The sequence below is a fragment of the Sarcophilus harrisii genome, chromosome 6 (genome assembly GCF_902635505.1).
Source record: "Sarcophilus harrisii chromosome 6, mSarHar1.11, whole genome shotgun sequence".
In the NCBI taxonomy this organism is placed as follows: Eukaryota; Metazoa; Chordata; class Mammalia; order Dasyuromorphia; family Dasyuridae; genus Sarcophilus; species Sarcophilus harrisii.
The window spans coordinates 233052222-233064666 of NC_045431.1; the positions used below are offsets into that span (position 1 = coordinate 233052222).

The window sequence follows — 12445 nt, forward strand, 5'->3', positions numbered from 1 at the left end:
TAGAAATAAAATAGCGGGTCTTAATAGAAATAAAATAGGGGGTCTTAATAGAAACAAAATAGCGGGTCTTAATAAAAATAAAATAGGAGGTCTTAATAGAAACAAAATAGCAGATCTTAATAGAAATAAAATAGCGGGTCTTAATAGAAATAAAATAGGGGGTCTTAATAGAAATAAAAAGCAGTCTTAATAGAAACAAAATAGTGTGTCTGTTTTCTTTTCATTTCTACATTCTTGGAGGTATCTCTCTTGACAATCTAGGTACTGCGATATAAGCCTACTTTTTCTTTTCTTTTTTTTTTTGGCTGAGGCAATTGGTAGGTGACTAGTCCAGAATCACACAGCTAGGAAGAGTTAAGTGTCTGAGGCTGGATTTGAACTCAGGTCCTCCCGACTTCAGGGCTGGTGCTCTACCCAGTGCACCACCCTGCTGCCCCTCAGCCTATCTTTTCTATTTGACCATCAGCTCCATGAGGGCAGGCACGAGCCTGTATATAGTCAGCACTCAGTGTTTATCTCCTTGTGCGGTAATTGTATCCCGATGCTCCTGGGCGCCCACTCTCCAAACCATCCGATCCGATCCTTCCTTGCTGAAGAAAGACTCTTGCCCTCTCATCCTCTTGGTGCTTGGAGACTTTGAGAACATCTAAGGTGACAGAGCTAATTTGGTCACCTAATCTGCTGATTCAGGCCACCTCCTCCCTTCCCCCACCCCCAACATCCTCCCCACTGGCTGCTCTGATTGGTGGGAATCTCAGACCAGGCTGAAGAGGAGGCCATCTGGCATCAAGTGGGTAGGGGAGGGAGGCCCTCAAGTCCCAGATATAGACTCTAGGTGCTGTCCCTCGTCCTCAGTAGTCCGGGTCAGGGGCCGAGAACAGAAATAATTGATGTCAGAATGCTGACAGTGTTATTATGAAATCATTTGTATATTATGAAGTCGGGCCTAGCCCAGGGTAAGTACTTAATAAAAGCTGGTTTTGCTGACTGGCTGATTTGCCCAGCCTGGCACTCAGCGATTTGCGTGCCCCAGGGATTGGGGTAGAGGTTCCGACAGTGATCCAGAATCCTGGATCCAGAACTGCGCTCCTGCCATGTTCCTTTCCCACCCCAGAAGTCAGCCTGGGATCCTCTGCCTCAGAGGTGGGAGCCCTGAGCAGAGCCGGGTGGTATGTGGGGTGAGGGAGCTTTTAAGGTGTTAAGTTTTGGGAGAAGTTCAGAGATGGGAGAAGTCGGATTATTGACAGTGGAGAGAGAGTTCAGTATCTGGAGGTAGAAAACTCCCCAGCAGGGAGAGAGGAAGTAGAGAGAGAGAGCCAGGTAGGCGGGAGTGCCCCGGGGCGGGGGGCAGTGGGAGAGCCTTGCCCAGGTCTGGAAATCTCTTACTACCCAGGGTTCCAATGGTGAATGAAAAAGGGACAGTCAGTGGGGAGGACAGGCCTGAAAACTCCTTGTTGCTTTTACTTACAAGAGTCCATGAGTGGATTCTGTTCTCAGATGTAATAGAAATCTCTGGGGGAAAAGGACTAGAAAGCTTGGGGATTCTATCCATGGCTCCTGGGCCAGCTGGTGGGGAGACTCAGAGGCACAGAAAGAACTCTCCTCTGGACCTTTCCAGACTGATTTCACATCACTCCCTCGTCGCTGTTGCAGCCAAGACCACCACCTCCATGCTCCCCTCTGCCTCTCAGAATCACTCCATTTCTTCCAGGTATAATTCACATGTTATCTCCTAGAGGAAATCTGTCATGATGATTCCCCCCTACACACACACACACACACACACACACACACACACACACACGCACGCACGCGCGCACACGCCCTTTCTTGGTCAGGGCTCTTTTCTTTCCCAAATTTCTTGCCTTTACACGTTGGCTCATCCACTACACAGCTTCTGAAGGACCAAGAAGCGTCTCTCACTTCGTCCACTCTTTATATCTTATTATCTTGCACAAAATAACATTTTACCAGGGAGGATATGGAAAGCTACATTGGGAATGAGTTGTTTTCGTTCAGTCCTGTCCAGTCTTCTAGAATCCATTTGGAGTTTTCTTGGCAGAGATGCTGGAATGGTTTGCCATCTCCTTCTCCAGCCCATTTTGCAGATGAGGAAACTGAGGCAGACAGGATTGAGTGCCTTGTGCAGGGTCAGTTTGAGGCCAGTCTGAGGCCTGCTGCTCCACCCCCGGGGATCACCCTGGTGTCCCAATGACAGTCAGTTACCATCATGCGCTCAATCAGTCCGTGAGCATCAGTTTATTGTCCGGACCCTGGGGACGCACAGATTAAAAAGTGACTGCTCCTCGCCTTCAAGGAGGTCACATTGTAAAGAAGAGACGAGTGCGAGGTTAGGATCTGGAGCTAAGTACTTGCGAGGTCATTTCGGGGGGATTTCCACTGGATGGGAGAATGGGGGCGGCCCTGTCAGAAGCAGGAGACACGGAAGGTCCTTGGCGAGAGGGGACCCAAGTGGGGGGGCTTCCTTAAGCCTGGAGAAGGAGGTTGGAGCTGGTTTTCAGTTGGCAGGATTTGAACCGGGGTCTCCTGGGAACCGGGTTCCGAGTCCGCTGTCACAGATGGGCTTCGGAACCGGAGGGAGGCGGATACTAGCTTCCCCGCCTTCCCCTATGACGTATCTCACTGGGGCACAGTTGTGCTGCTGCCTCCGCTTTAGATCGAGGCGTCCTTGGGGGCAGGGAGGCTTCTGCCCTTCTTAGTGTCCCCAGTGCCTGGGCACACAGCAGGCAGTTCATAACTGCTCATAGCCTTAACCTCCCCCCACCCCAGCCCCAACCCTAGGTCAGATGACTGGAGGTTGGGGACTGGGAAGCCAGAACTCTGGCCCCGCCGGTATGCAGGAGGCGCCACATAAGTGCACGTGTTGTGTCCGTGAGCCCCCCGGATCTGGGCCCACCGGCAGCCAAAGGGTTATGTCCCTGCCCCCCCCCGTACACAGGAGGCGCCACATAAGTGCACGTGTTGTGTCCGTGAGCCCCCCGGATCTGGGCCCACCGGCAGCCAAAGGGTTATGTCCCTGCCCCCCCCGTACACAGGAGGCGCCACATAAGTGCACGTGTTGTGTCCGTGAGCCCCCCGGATCTGGGCCCACCGGCAGCCAAAGGGTTACGTCTCTGCCCCCCCCGTACACAGGAGGCGCCACATAAGTGCACGTGTTGTGTCCGTGAGCCCCCCGGATCTGGGCCCACCGGCAGCCAAAGGGTTATGTCCCTCCCCCGGTACGCAGGAGGCGCCACATAAGTGCACGTGTTGTGTCCGTGAGCCCCCCGGATCTGGGCCCACCGGCAGCCAAAGGGTTATGTCCCTCCCCCCCCGTACACAGGAGGCGCCACATAAGTGCACGTGTTGTGTCCGTGAGCCCCCCGGATCTGGGCCCACCGGCAGCCAAAGGGTTACGTCTCTGGAGACCGAAACCAGGCTCCCAGCGAAAAACCAAAACACAAAAATAATTCGATGAGTAAGAATAAAATTCCCTCTTCTGAGGTTCCTGGCCCGCCCCTCCTTGCGGCCCCCACTTCCCCTTTCCCTACAAGCCCGAGCCCGGCTCCAGGCTGAGTCACAGCCCGCCGGTCCTGGCCTCGGCCCGGGGCTGGAGCACCGCGGCCCAGGCCCCAGCTCCCGCACTGCGCATGCCTGCGCCGCGGCAGCGGGGCGTGTCCGCCCCCCCCCCCCCCCCCCCGCGACCTGGGCCGGAGCCCCCGCCGAGCAGGGCGCTGGAGGCGAGCCGCGGCGCCCGTGCGGCCGCGCGGGGCCCTCCAGCCGGGGGAGGGCTGTCGTCCGAGGAGCATGCGCAAAGCCCATGGCGCGGGGCGGGGTAGAGGGATGGAGCTCGGAGGGGCTGAGCCGGGGCGGGCGGACACGCCCCGCTGCCTCAGGCTCCGCCCCCGAGGACCTCCCTCTCCCTCCAGCCGTACGGCAGCCGGGAGGAAGTGTGCTTCCCCGACCCCCGTCCCCCCGCGGGCGGGAGAGAGGCGGAAGCGCCCCCCGTCAGCGCTCCCCCGCGGGGCTTGCGCCTCGGCGTCTCGGGTTCCGGGCTCGGGAGGAGTTTGACGTGGCCGGGCTCCGGGGAGGCGGGGCCGTGTGGCGGGGGGCGGAGGGCGGGAGGAGCCGGGGCCCGGGCCGAGGCCGGGGCCGGGCGGGGGCAGGGGCAGAGACGCCGCGTCTGGGGCTGGATGGCAGGGGCCGCCCGGAGCCGCGCCGCCGCCGCCGCCGCCACCGCCGCACGGTGAGTGGCCGGGCCGGGCGGGGGGCGTCCGCCGGCCCCTCGACCCCTGCCCGGACCCCCGCCCCCCCCCCCCGAGCAGGCGCGGGACCCCCGGCGCTCCCTGATCCCCTCCGAAGGGTGAGGACCTGCCCCTGCCCCTCTCCTTCAGAGCCTCCTGCCCCCCGGCGGCCCCCCCCCCGAGTGCGGCGCCGGACCCCCGGCCCTCCCCGATCCCCTCCCAAAGAAGGGGCAGCCGGACCCCCGGCCCGCTCCTCCTGATCTCCCATAGCTCGGGGCTGCACCCCCGCCCTCCTCCCCTCAAGCGCCGAAGCTGCCCACAAGGGCAGAGCTGGACTCCTGCCCCTCTTCCCCTGAACCCTCCATAGCAGGGAATTGAACCCTTGACTTTTCTCCTCTGGCTGACCCCCGAATACTGGGGGGCGAGATACCCTGCCCTGTTCCCTCTGACTGACCATCACCCCATAGGAGGGACCTGGACCTTCTGCCTCGCCCCCAAATAGGGGCTCAATCTTTCCTGCTGCCCCTTCCCACTGAACCCCCAAATAGGGGGACCCTTTGCCCTCCGTCTCTAACAAATCCCAAATTAGCAAGGAGCTGAACCCCATCCCTTCCAACTGACCCCCTCAAATTAAATGGCCCCAGACCCATTGCCCCTCCCCCAAGCTACCCCAATATTGGGGAGCTGGGTCCCCTGTTCCTCCAACTGACCCCAAAATATCAGGGAGCAGCCCCCCTTCCCCCCTCCCCGGCAGACACTGGCTCACTGGTCCGCCCCCTCCGGCATTTCTGGACACTGGGGCTTTGGTCCCAGCTCTTCCTGACCGGGAGGTGGAAAAGGACTCTGGTGACCTTGGATAAGTCATTTGGCCGCTCTGATGCTGGCTGCCGGCTCGGACCGGCCTGTTGTGGTTGCTCTGACCCTCCTGGTCTAAGGCCCCTCCCATCTTCAGACCCCCTCCCTTTCTCCTGCTTGGGATGGGGGGCGGCCTGGCAGGGTCCGGGTGGGAAGGAATCCGTCCGTCTGGCTTGTAGAAAGCAGGGGATTGTTTTAGTGGAGAAATCAGGGCTCTCAGAGCTCCCCCCTCCCCTTCCCACACTCTGTACCCCCCAGCCTGAGGAGCCAGGAATCCTGGCTCTTCCACCCCCTCCCTCCCTACTTCCCTTGTTGGGTCCCTGGGGCCTTGCTCCAAGATGGGGGGCGGGGGGCTATAGGAGAAGTTGTGTCCTGGATGGGGGGGGGGGGGGGGGGAAGGTGACTGCGGCTGGAATGGGCGCCTAGGGCGGCCGGGGGAGCCCCCTCCGCTCGCTGGCGCGCTTCAGGCGGAGGCTGCCCCCGGCGCCGGGCTGGAAGCTTCTGGAAGGGGCTCTCGTCCAGTGCCGGGCGGACAGTAACTGAGAGACGCCATGGGGGCGAGGCCGGCCTCCGTCTGCTTGGAGGTTTGCCTCCCGACCTATGAGTAAAATCTCCCTTCCCGGCGTCTTCTCTTGGCTGATGATGCCGAGGGAGCATCTGGGCAGCCCATTAGCTCCGTGCTCCACGTGGGCACCTGTGGTTGGGGGGGCTGCTCCCCGGCTTGGGCTCGGAGGCCCCGGGGAGGGCCAGCACCCCCTTCTCGGCGCCCAGGGAGGGGAGACGCGGCTGAGAAGAGGGGGCCCCGAGCCCCCAGCTCCGGGCTGACTCACGGCCGTCCCGGGGTGATTCAGTGGGAAAGGCTGACTCGGCTCTGAGGCCCTGGCTAGCCCTCCCCTCCCCCCCCCCCGGGCTCAGGGAGGGGTGCCCTCTGTCCTCTCCCGTCTGGGGGCACTCCCGGCCCTGGGGGGATGAATCTGCCGGGTGGAGGCCCTGCCCCCTGGCAGCAGGAGGCACCCTGCTGGGCGGGCGTTCAGAGCCAGCCAGGACCTCACCCTTTCATTAGGAGAGCTCAGCCGTCTGGGGCCGGGGGAAGGAAGGGGCCCAGCTTGCGGGCAGCATCCCTCGGAAGGTCCAGATGAACCCTCAGCGTCCCCTCGCAGGTGGGGGGCTCTGGGGAGCAGGGTTTCATTGCGGCCTCTCCTCTCTCTCCAGCACGTGATTCGCCTGGATGCCCCCGTGCTGGCGTTGGTATGACTGGGCAAAGCCTCCTCCTCACCACGCTGGCCCTGGGGCTCGTCGGGGTGGCCCAGGGGGCCCAGCCGGCCCTGAGGGGCCGGGCGGCGGCGGCTTGTCGTCTGGATGACAAGGAGAGCGAGTCTTGGGGGGCCCTGCTGAGCGCCGAGCGGCTGGATGCCTGGATCTGCTCCCTGGTGGGCTCGCTCATGGTGGGCCTCAGCGGGGTCCTGCCTCTGCTGGTCATTCCCCTGGAGACGGGCGCTGCCCTCCGCTCCGAAGGCAGGTTCCCCTGCCCCTTCCCTGCAAGCCCCGGGTGGCCCCGGCCCAGGACTCGGGCCCTGCTTCTGAGGAGGCCGTGCCGGGAGGGCCCGGGCTGGCTCCGGGCTGGGAGGGCCTGGGCTGTTTCTGGGCCAGGAGGGCCCGGGCTGTTTCTGGACTGGGAGGGCCCGGGCTGGCCCCAGGCTGGCCCCGTTCTGTCCCCTATGAGGCACTCCAGCCCTAGGCTGCGTCAGCTGGGCAACACTATCTCACGCTCGTCCCCCTGGCCCTGGGAAGTAGGGGTTTGTCAGGTGATGAGGGGTCCCCGGGAGCCCCGGCCATAAAGGCCTGGAGCCGGGGCAGGAGCCCCCAGGAGCCCGTCCGTTCTCTGGCCTACAGCAGTTTTAGGTGCCAGGGGGGCTGGGCCTGGCTCTGGGCACTTGTTTACGTGGTTTAGCACAGACTCTGAGACAAACATTGAGCGCCTGTGGTGTACGAGGTATCCTATTAGAGCCAGGTTGGGAGGCAGAGAGGAGACCCACCCCCCTCGGGAAGATAAGGGCGAGCTGCCCTGTGCATGCCCCCCAAACGCCACCCAACGTTTTAAGCACTGCCAGCAGGGTGACAGGAAGGTCCTCATGTGGGAAGTGGCCCCCCGCGGGCTTGGGGAGCGAGGGATTCCTAGTGCTCAGTGAACCTTGGGCCAGCACTTGCGCCTCTCCCAGGGGGCCCCGTCTGGAAGGCGCCCAGACCGGGGAGGGCAGAGCAGTGAGGGTCCCGGAGCCCGGGGGGTTTGGGAGGAAATGAGGAGGGGGCTTCAGGCTGGCCCGGAGGAGAGAGCAGCCTCACATGCAGAGGTGGGAGGGCAGCCACGGAGGAGGGAACAAGGACAATTAGTTAGAGGGCCCTGCCAGGGAACACTTGGGCAGCGGGAGGGGGGGGGCATCCCAAGGGGGTCCCCGGGAGGTGGTCGGCAGGGCGGCGTCCTCCTGACCAGGCACCCTCTGCCCTCCAGCTGGCTCCCACCGCCTGAAGCAGCTGCTGAGCTTCGCCCTGGGGGGGCTGCTGGGGAACGTGTTTCTGCACCTGCTCCCGGAGGCCTGGGCCTACACCTGCAGCGCCACCACGGGTAAGGCTCCGGGCATGGGGAGGGCGCAGGCGGCCCCGGGGCCTGCCCGGCTCTGACTCCCCGTGTCCGCAGGTGGGGGCGGGCAGAGCCTGCAGCAGCAGCAGCTCCTGGGCCTCTGGGTCATCGCCGGCTTCCTGACCTTCCTGGCTCTGGAGAAGATGTTCCTGGACAGCAAGGAGAAGGATCGCTCCAGCCAGGTGAGGAACGGCCCCCGCTCAGCGGCCCCGGCGCCCCCCTCCCCCCGATGGCCTGCTCCTGAGCCCTCCCCGGGAGCCCCGAACAAAGGGCGCCCACCACTCTCTGCCCCTGCGGGGCTCCCGGTGCCGAGGGGAGGCCGGCCCGGCCCCACTGCCCAGGACAAGCAGCCCGCCGTGGGAGGAAGGGCCTGGGGCAGCCAGCCTCTGGGGCAGGACCAGGACCCCCGAGTAAAGGGCACCTTTTCTGTCTCTGTCTCTCTCTCAGTGGGGGTGGGGGGCGTCTAACGGCCGCTTCTCCCTCACTCTCCTGGACTCAGGCCCCCACCAAAGACCCGGCTGCTGCCGTGCGCAATGGAGGCCGCCGCTTGGCCCTGCCGGCCGCGGTTCCAGGCCTGAGCGTTGAGGTGCAGAAAATCAAAGTGAGTGGCCCGATCGCGGCCCCCTCCCCGGCCCCGGGGTGCTCCCGCCGCACCCCCGGCCCGGCTCAGCCTCCCTTTCCCCCCCAGATCAGCGGCTACCTCAATCTGTTGGCCAACACCATCGACAACTTCACGCACGGGCTGGCTGTGGCGGCCAGCTTCCTGGTGAGCAAGAAGGTGAGTGCTCAGATGGCCGCCCCCTCCCGGGAAGTGACTGCCCCCACTCCGGGAAGTAACCGCCCCCCCCCTGGGAAGTGACCACCCCCCACCCCGGGAAGTGACCCCCCCCCACCCCGGGAAGTGACTGCCCCCCCCGGGAAGTGACCGCCCCCCACCCCGGGAAGTGACCGCCCCCAGGGACCCTGGCCTCACAGACTCCCTTTTCTGCACAGATCGGCCTTCTGACGACCGTGGCCATCCTGCTCCACGAGATCCCCCACGAGGTACGTGCTGCCGCCCGTGGGGGCTTCCAGACCGCCAGGGTCTGGCCTGGGGCTCTGCTCGGCCCTGGGGGGCACGGCTGGGAGGGGGTGCAGGGGGGGCGAGGAGGGAGCTGCTCCCAGAAAGCCGGCAATGGCCTAGTGGGGTTCGGGTGGAGTCTGTGCTGGGCCCTGTCTCTGTGCCGGGCCCCATCTATGCCAGGCCCCATGCAAGGTGCTACAGTATAAAGGCAGATAGAAACACGGCATTAAGCACCTGCTGTGTGCTGGGCACCCAGGAGACAGGGCACAGAACTTCCGTTCTAATGGGGGGCCCGCAAGGACGCAGAGTGTGTAGGGAAAGGTCAAGAGAAATAAGGGTTACAAGGGAGCCCTCGAGGCGAGACTCTGAGGCCTGGTCTGGGGAAGGTGGGGAGGGGGCTGGTGCGCAGGCGGAGCCTGGGCTCTCTCTGGGCTTTGGGGTTCTGAGGCCTGAAGATGTCAGGACCGGGGGGCGCCTCACACTGGGGGCCCCGCCAGGGAAGAAGGGCCGCAGCCCACAAGGGTTAGGGACCGGCCTGGCCCCTGCTGGGCCTCGGGGGGCTCTGGCCATGTGAGAGCAGCCGGGGGGGGGAGAGGGGGGAAGAGCACTGCCACCCCCCATCCCCCCCCCAGGACACGGCTGAGGGGGCAGGGCCCGCACTAAGCCCAGCCGGGCCTCTCCTCAGGTGGGCGACTTTGCGATCCTGCTGCGGGCTGGCTTTGACCGATGGAGTGCGGCCAAGCTGCAGCTCTGGACGGCGCTGGGGGGCATCCTGGGCGCCTGCTTCGCCATCTGTGCCCAGTCTCCCAAGGGAGCAGGTAGGGAGCCGAGGCGTGGGGGGCCAGAGTGGGCGTCGGCCCCCTCCCCTCTCTGCCCTCCCCCACGGGCAGGGGGCAGGGGCGCCAGGGCATTGAGTGGGTGCCGCTCTTTGCAGGGGAGACCATTGCCTGGATCCTCCCCTTCACCTCTGGGGGCTTCCTCTACATCGCTCTGGTCAACGTGCTGCCGGACCTCCTGAAGGAAGAGAACCCCTGGTGAGTGGCGCGGCTCTTGGGCTTGGGGCTACTTCTCCGTGCCCAGGAGGCCCCTAGTCCACGCGGGGCTCAGTCCCAGATGCCCCCTCACACCCCATCAGGGAGAGGAGCCCCGGCCGCAGCGGCCTCATCCTGCCACCTCTCCCCGGCCAGGCTGGCACCTGCAGCAGCAGCAGGAGGAGGAGGGGGGCCCAGCACCTGCAGCCGTGGGGGACTCAGTACCTGCAGCCATGGGGGGCCGGGCGACCACCTAAGCAGAAGCCTCTGTCCCCGCAGGAACTCCTTGCAGCAGGTGCTGCTGCTGTTCACGGGCATAGTGGTGATGGTGCTCTTCTCGCTCCTGGCCGAGTGACGCCCCCGAGACCCTCGGCCCCCCACAATAAGACTCCTGGTGGCCCCGTGACCGCGTGTGTGTGCTTGGGAGCCAGCGCCGGGTGGGGGGGGAGCCGCCCGCGCGTGCAGACTCCGAGCCTGGCGCCCCCAGCCCTGGTCCCGGTCTCTGGGAAATAAGCCTTGGGGCAGCGGCGGCAGCGACGGAGTGTGGGGGGCAGAAGGGCCCGTGGGGAGGGGGCAGGGGGACAGCCAGAACTCCTGGTTCCAGGGGTGGCCTCGGGCCTGGTCAAAGTGGGGGGAGGGGCCCTGGGTCTCAGTGAGGAGGGGAGCACCCCCACTTCTCTGTTGGGGCTCCTCTTCCCTGCTGTTCCCCCGCCGTGACCCAGCGGCGCTCGGAAGTCTGGGGGCAGCCTGGCTCCGGCCCCCCCCTTGGCCCCAGCCCCCATCTTGGCCCCCGGCCCCCCCTGAGAGCTGAGGGATGAGGGGGCCGGGTGTTTTGGGGGGACAGGCCCGAGGCCGGTCGGCCCAGCCTCAGCCTCTACCCGAGGGCTGGAGGTCCCGCTCCCGCCTCCCCCTCCCGCTACCAAAGGAAGTATTTAGTCAGCACCGAGTGCTGGAGAGAGCCCGGCCCCGCCCCTCCCCCCGCCAGGCCTTCTTCGGGAGGGCCGGGAGCATGCTGGGAAGCTGCGCTCAGCGCCCGGGAATGTGCCCGCTGCCCCCGCGTCGAGCCCGGCCAGAGCCCACTGGGGCTGGAGCCCGGGCGCCCCCTGGAGGACGGCGGGGGAAGCGGCTGCAGAGACGCGGTCGGTTTTACTACGGGCCTGTGCCCTTCTGTCCCAGAATGGAGACGATTTGCAAATAAATCTTATTTTATCCTGACCCTGGCCTCCTCTGCCCTGGGACCCAGGCCCCCCGGGCTGGGGGGAGGGGGAGACAGTCCTATGGGGGTTGGGGAAGAGTGGGTGAGACATGGGGAGGGGGAGACTGAGATGGTCTCCCCGAGGTGGGGGGAATGGGGAGTCTTGGACAGACAGGAACATAGAATGGGGAGAAATAAAGTACCTGGTCCTGCCCAAAGAGGGGCCTAAGATGTGCAGAGAGCCCCCGGTGGGGGGGAGAATGGCACGGCCCTAGGGGGCAGGACCCTCCCTGTACACAGCTCGTTTGGGCTCCGGGCCCTTCCCAGGGGGCAGGGGCGCCCTTGGCACAAGCACTGGGCTCGGGGTAAGGATGAGCAGGGCCGTGACTCCCTCAGCGCCCCCGGCTCATCTGTGAAATGGGGTCAATCACGGCATCTCCCTGTCAGTGGGATAACGTGGGGGCACTGAGGTGCCTGGGAGTAAAGTGGACCCCAGAGGAGTCCGCCTGCAGCCACCCCCCGGGCTGGGCCAGTTAGTATTGAGGGGGCCCAGTGACAGACTTTGGGGGGCCTAGGAGCTCAGGTGGGGAAAATAAAGTCCAACTTGACTCAGTTGGCGAGTATGAGGCGTTCCTGACTCGGGACTGGCACATCCCCACTGTGCTACTCAGCTGCCCCCCTGCCAGCTGCCCCCCATTCTTTTTCTGATGGGAGGAGAGAGGAATTTTCATTCTCAGAAAAAGATTTCCATGAATTAATGGAAGTGAAGCAGAGCCCACAAAATCTGTCATAACTCTGACTCAAAGCAGTGTCCCCTCCTCCCCGCCCCAGGAACCAACAATCGGTGTTATCCCCACTTTACAGGAGGGGAAACTGAGGCCTGGAGAGATAAGTGACTCATCTCCAGGCCCAGAACTACTGAGCTAAACTGGGATCCACAGCGGGCCTCTCCGTGGCCAGGGCAGGCCTTCCCCACCCCAGCCCCCATGGCCTGACCCAGGTCCCTCCTTACAAAGTGGGCTGGGGGCAGGGGTCCAGCCCAAACAGCAGGAAGCACCGTTTCCTCTGCAATGCCAGAGCACAGTAGGACGCGCATCTTGGGGATAGCCTTTTACAGACAGAGAAACTGAGGCCGAGAAGGACCGCCACAGTCCCACCCATTCTCCACGCCACCACACGGGCTGTCTCTGTGAGGAGGTGCAATGGAAGCCATCCCGGGCCTGTTTCTGGGTGCACACAGTAGGGACTCCCACCTGCACCCTCGTCCCCACATCCTCCCTAATCCCGCAGTCGTCGCCCACTGCCTGGCAGCCACATGTTCGTCCCAGGTTGTCCATCGGTCTCTGGTCCCGAGTTTCCAGCCCTGATCACAGTGGGGACGGGACCTCCCGAGCGCCGGGGCGACAGACGGGGAATCTA

General features: G+C 64.1%; 1 protein-coding gene across 3 annotated transcripts; it reads left to right on the forward strand.

The window, feature by feature from the left end:
• Positions 1 to 1000: 1000 nt before the first annotated feature.
• Positions 1001 to 11046, forward strand: SLC39A13 (solute carrier family 39 member 13). 3 transcript variants are annotated; one of them, XM_031941509.1, is made up of 10 exons: positions 1001 to 1143; positions 6312 to 6614; positions 7609 to 7722; positions 7795 to 7919; positions 8237 to 8338; positions 8426 to 8515; positions 8731 to 8781; positions 9486 to 9618; positions 9735 to 9834; positions 10111 to 11046. In XM_031941509.1, the coding sequence occupies exons 1-10, from the start codon at positions 1095 to 1097 to the stop codon at positions 10184 to 10186; spliced, it is 1143 nt and encodes a 380-aa protein (XP_031797369.1). In that variant the 5' UTR covers positions 1001 to 1094; the 3' UTR covers positions 10187 to 11046. The 3 variants fall into 3 exon arrangements, with proteins under 3 accessions (XP_031797369.1, XP_031797371.1, XP_031797370.1); XM_031941511.1 differs by having other exon boundaries at positions 1107 to 1169; XM_031941510.1 differs by lacking the exon at positions 1001 to 1143 and adding an exon at positions 4133 to 4363.
• The last annotated feature ends 1399 nt before the right edge of the window (positions 11047 to 12445 follow it).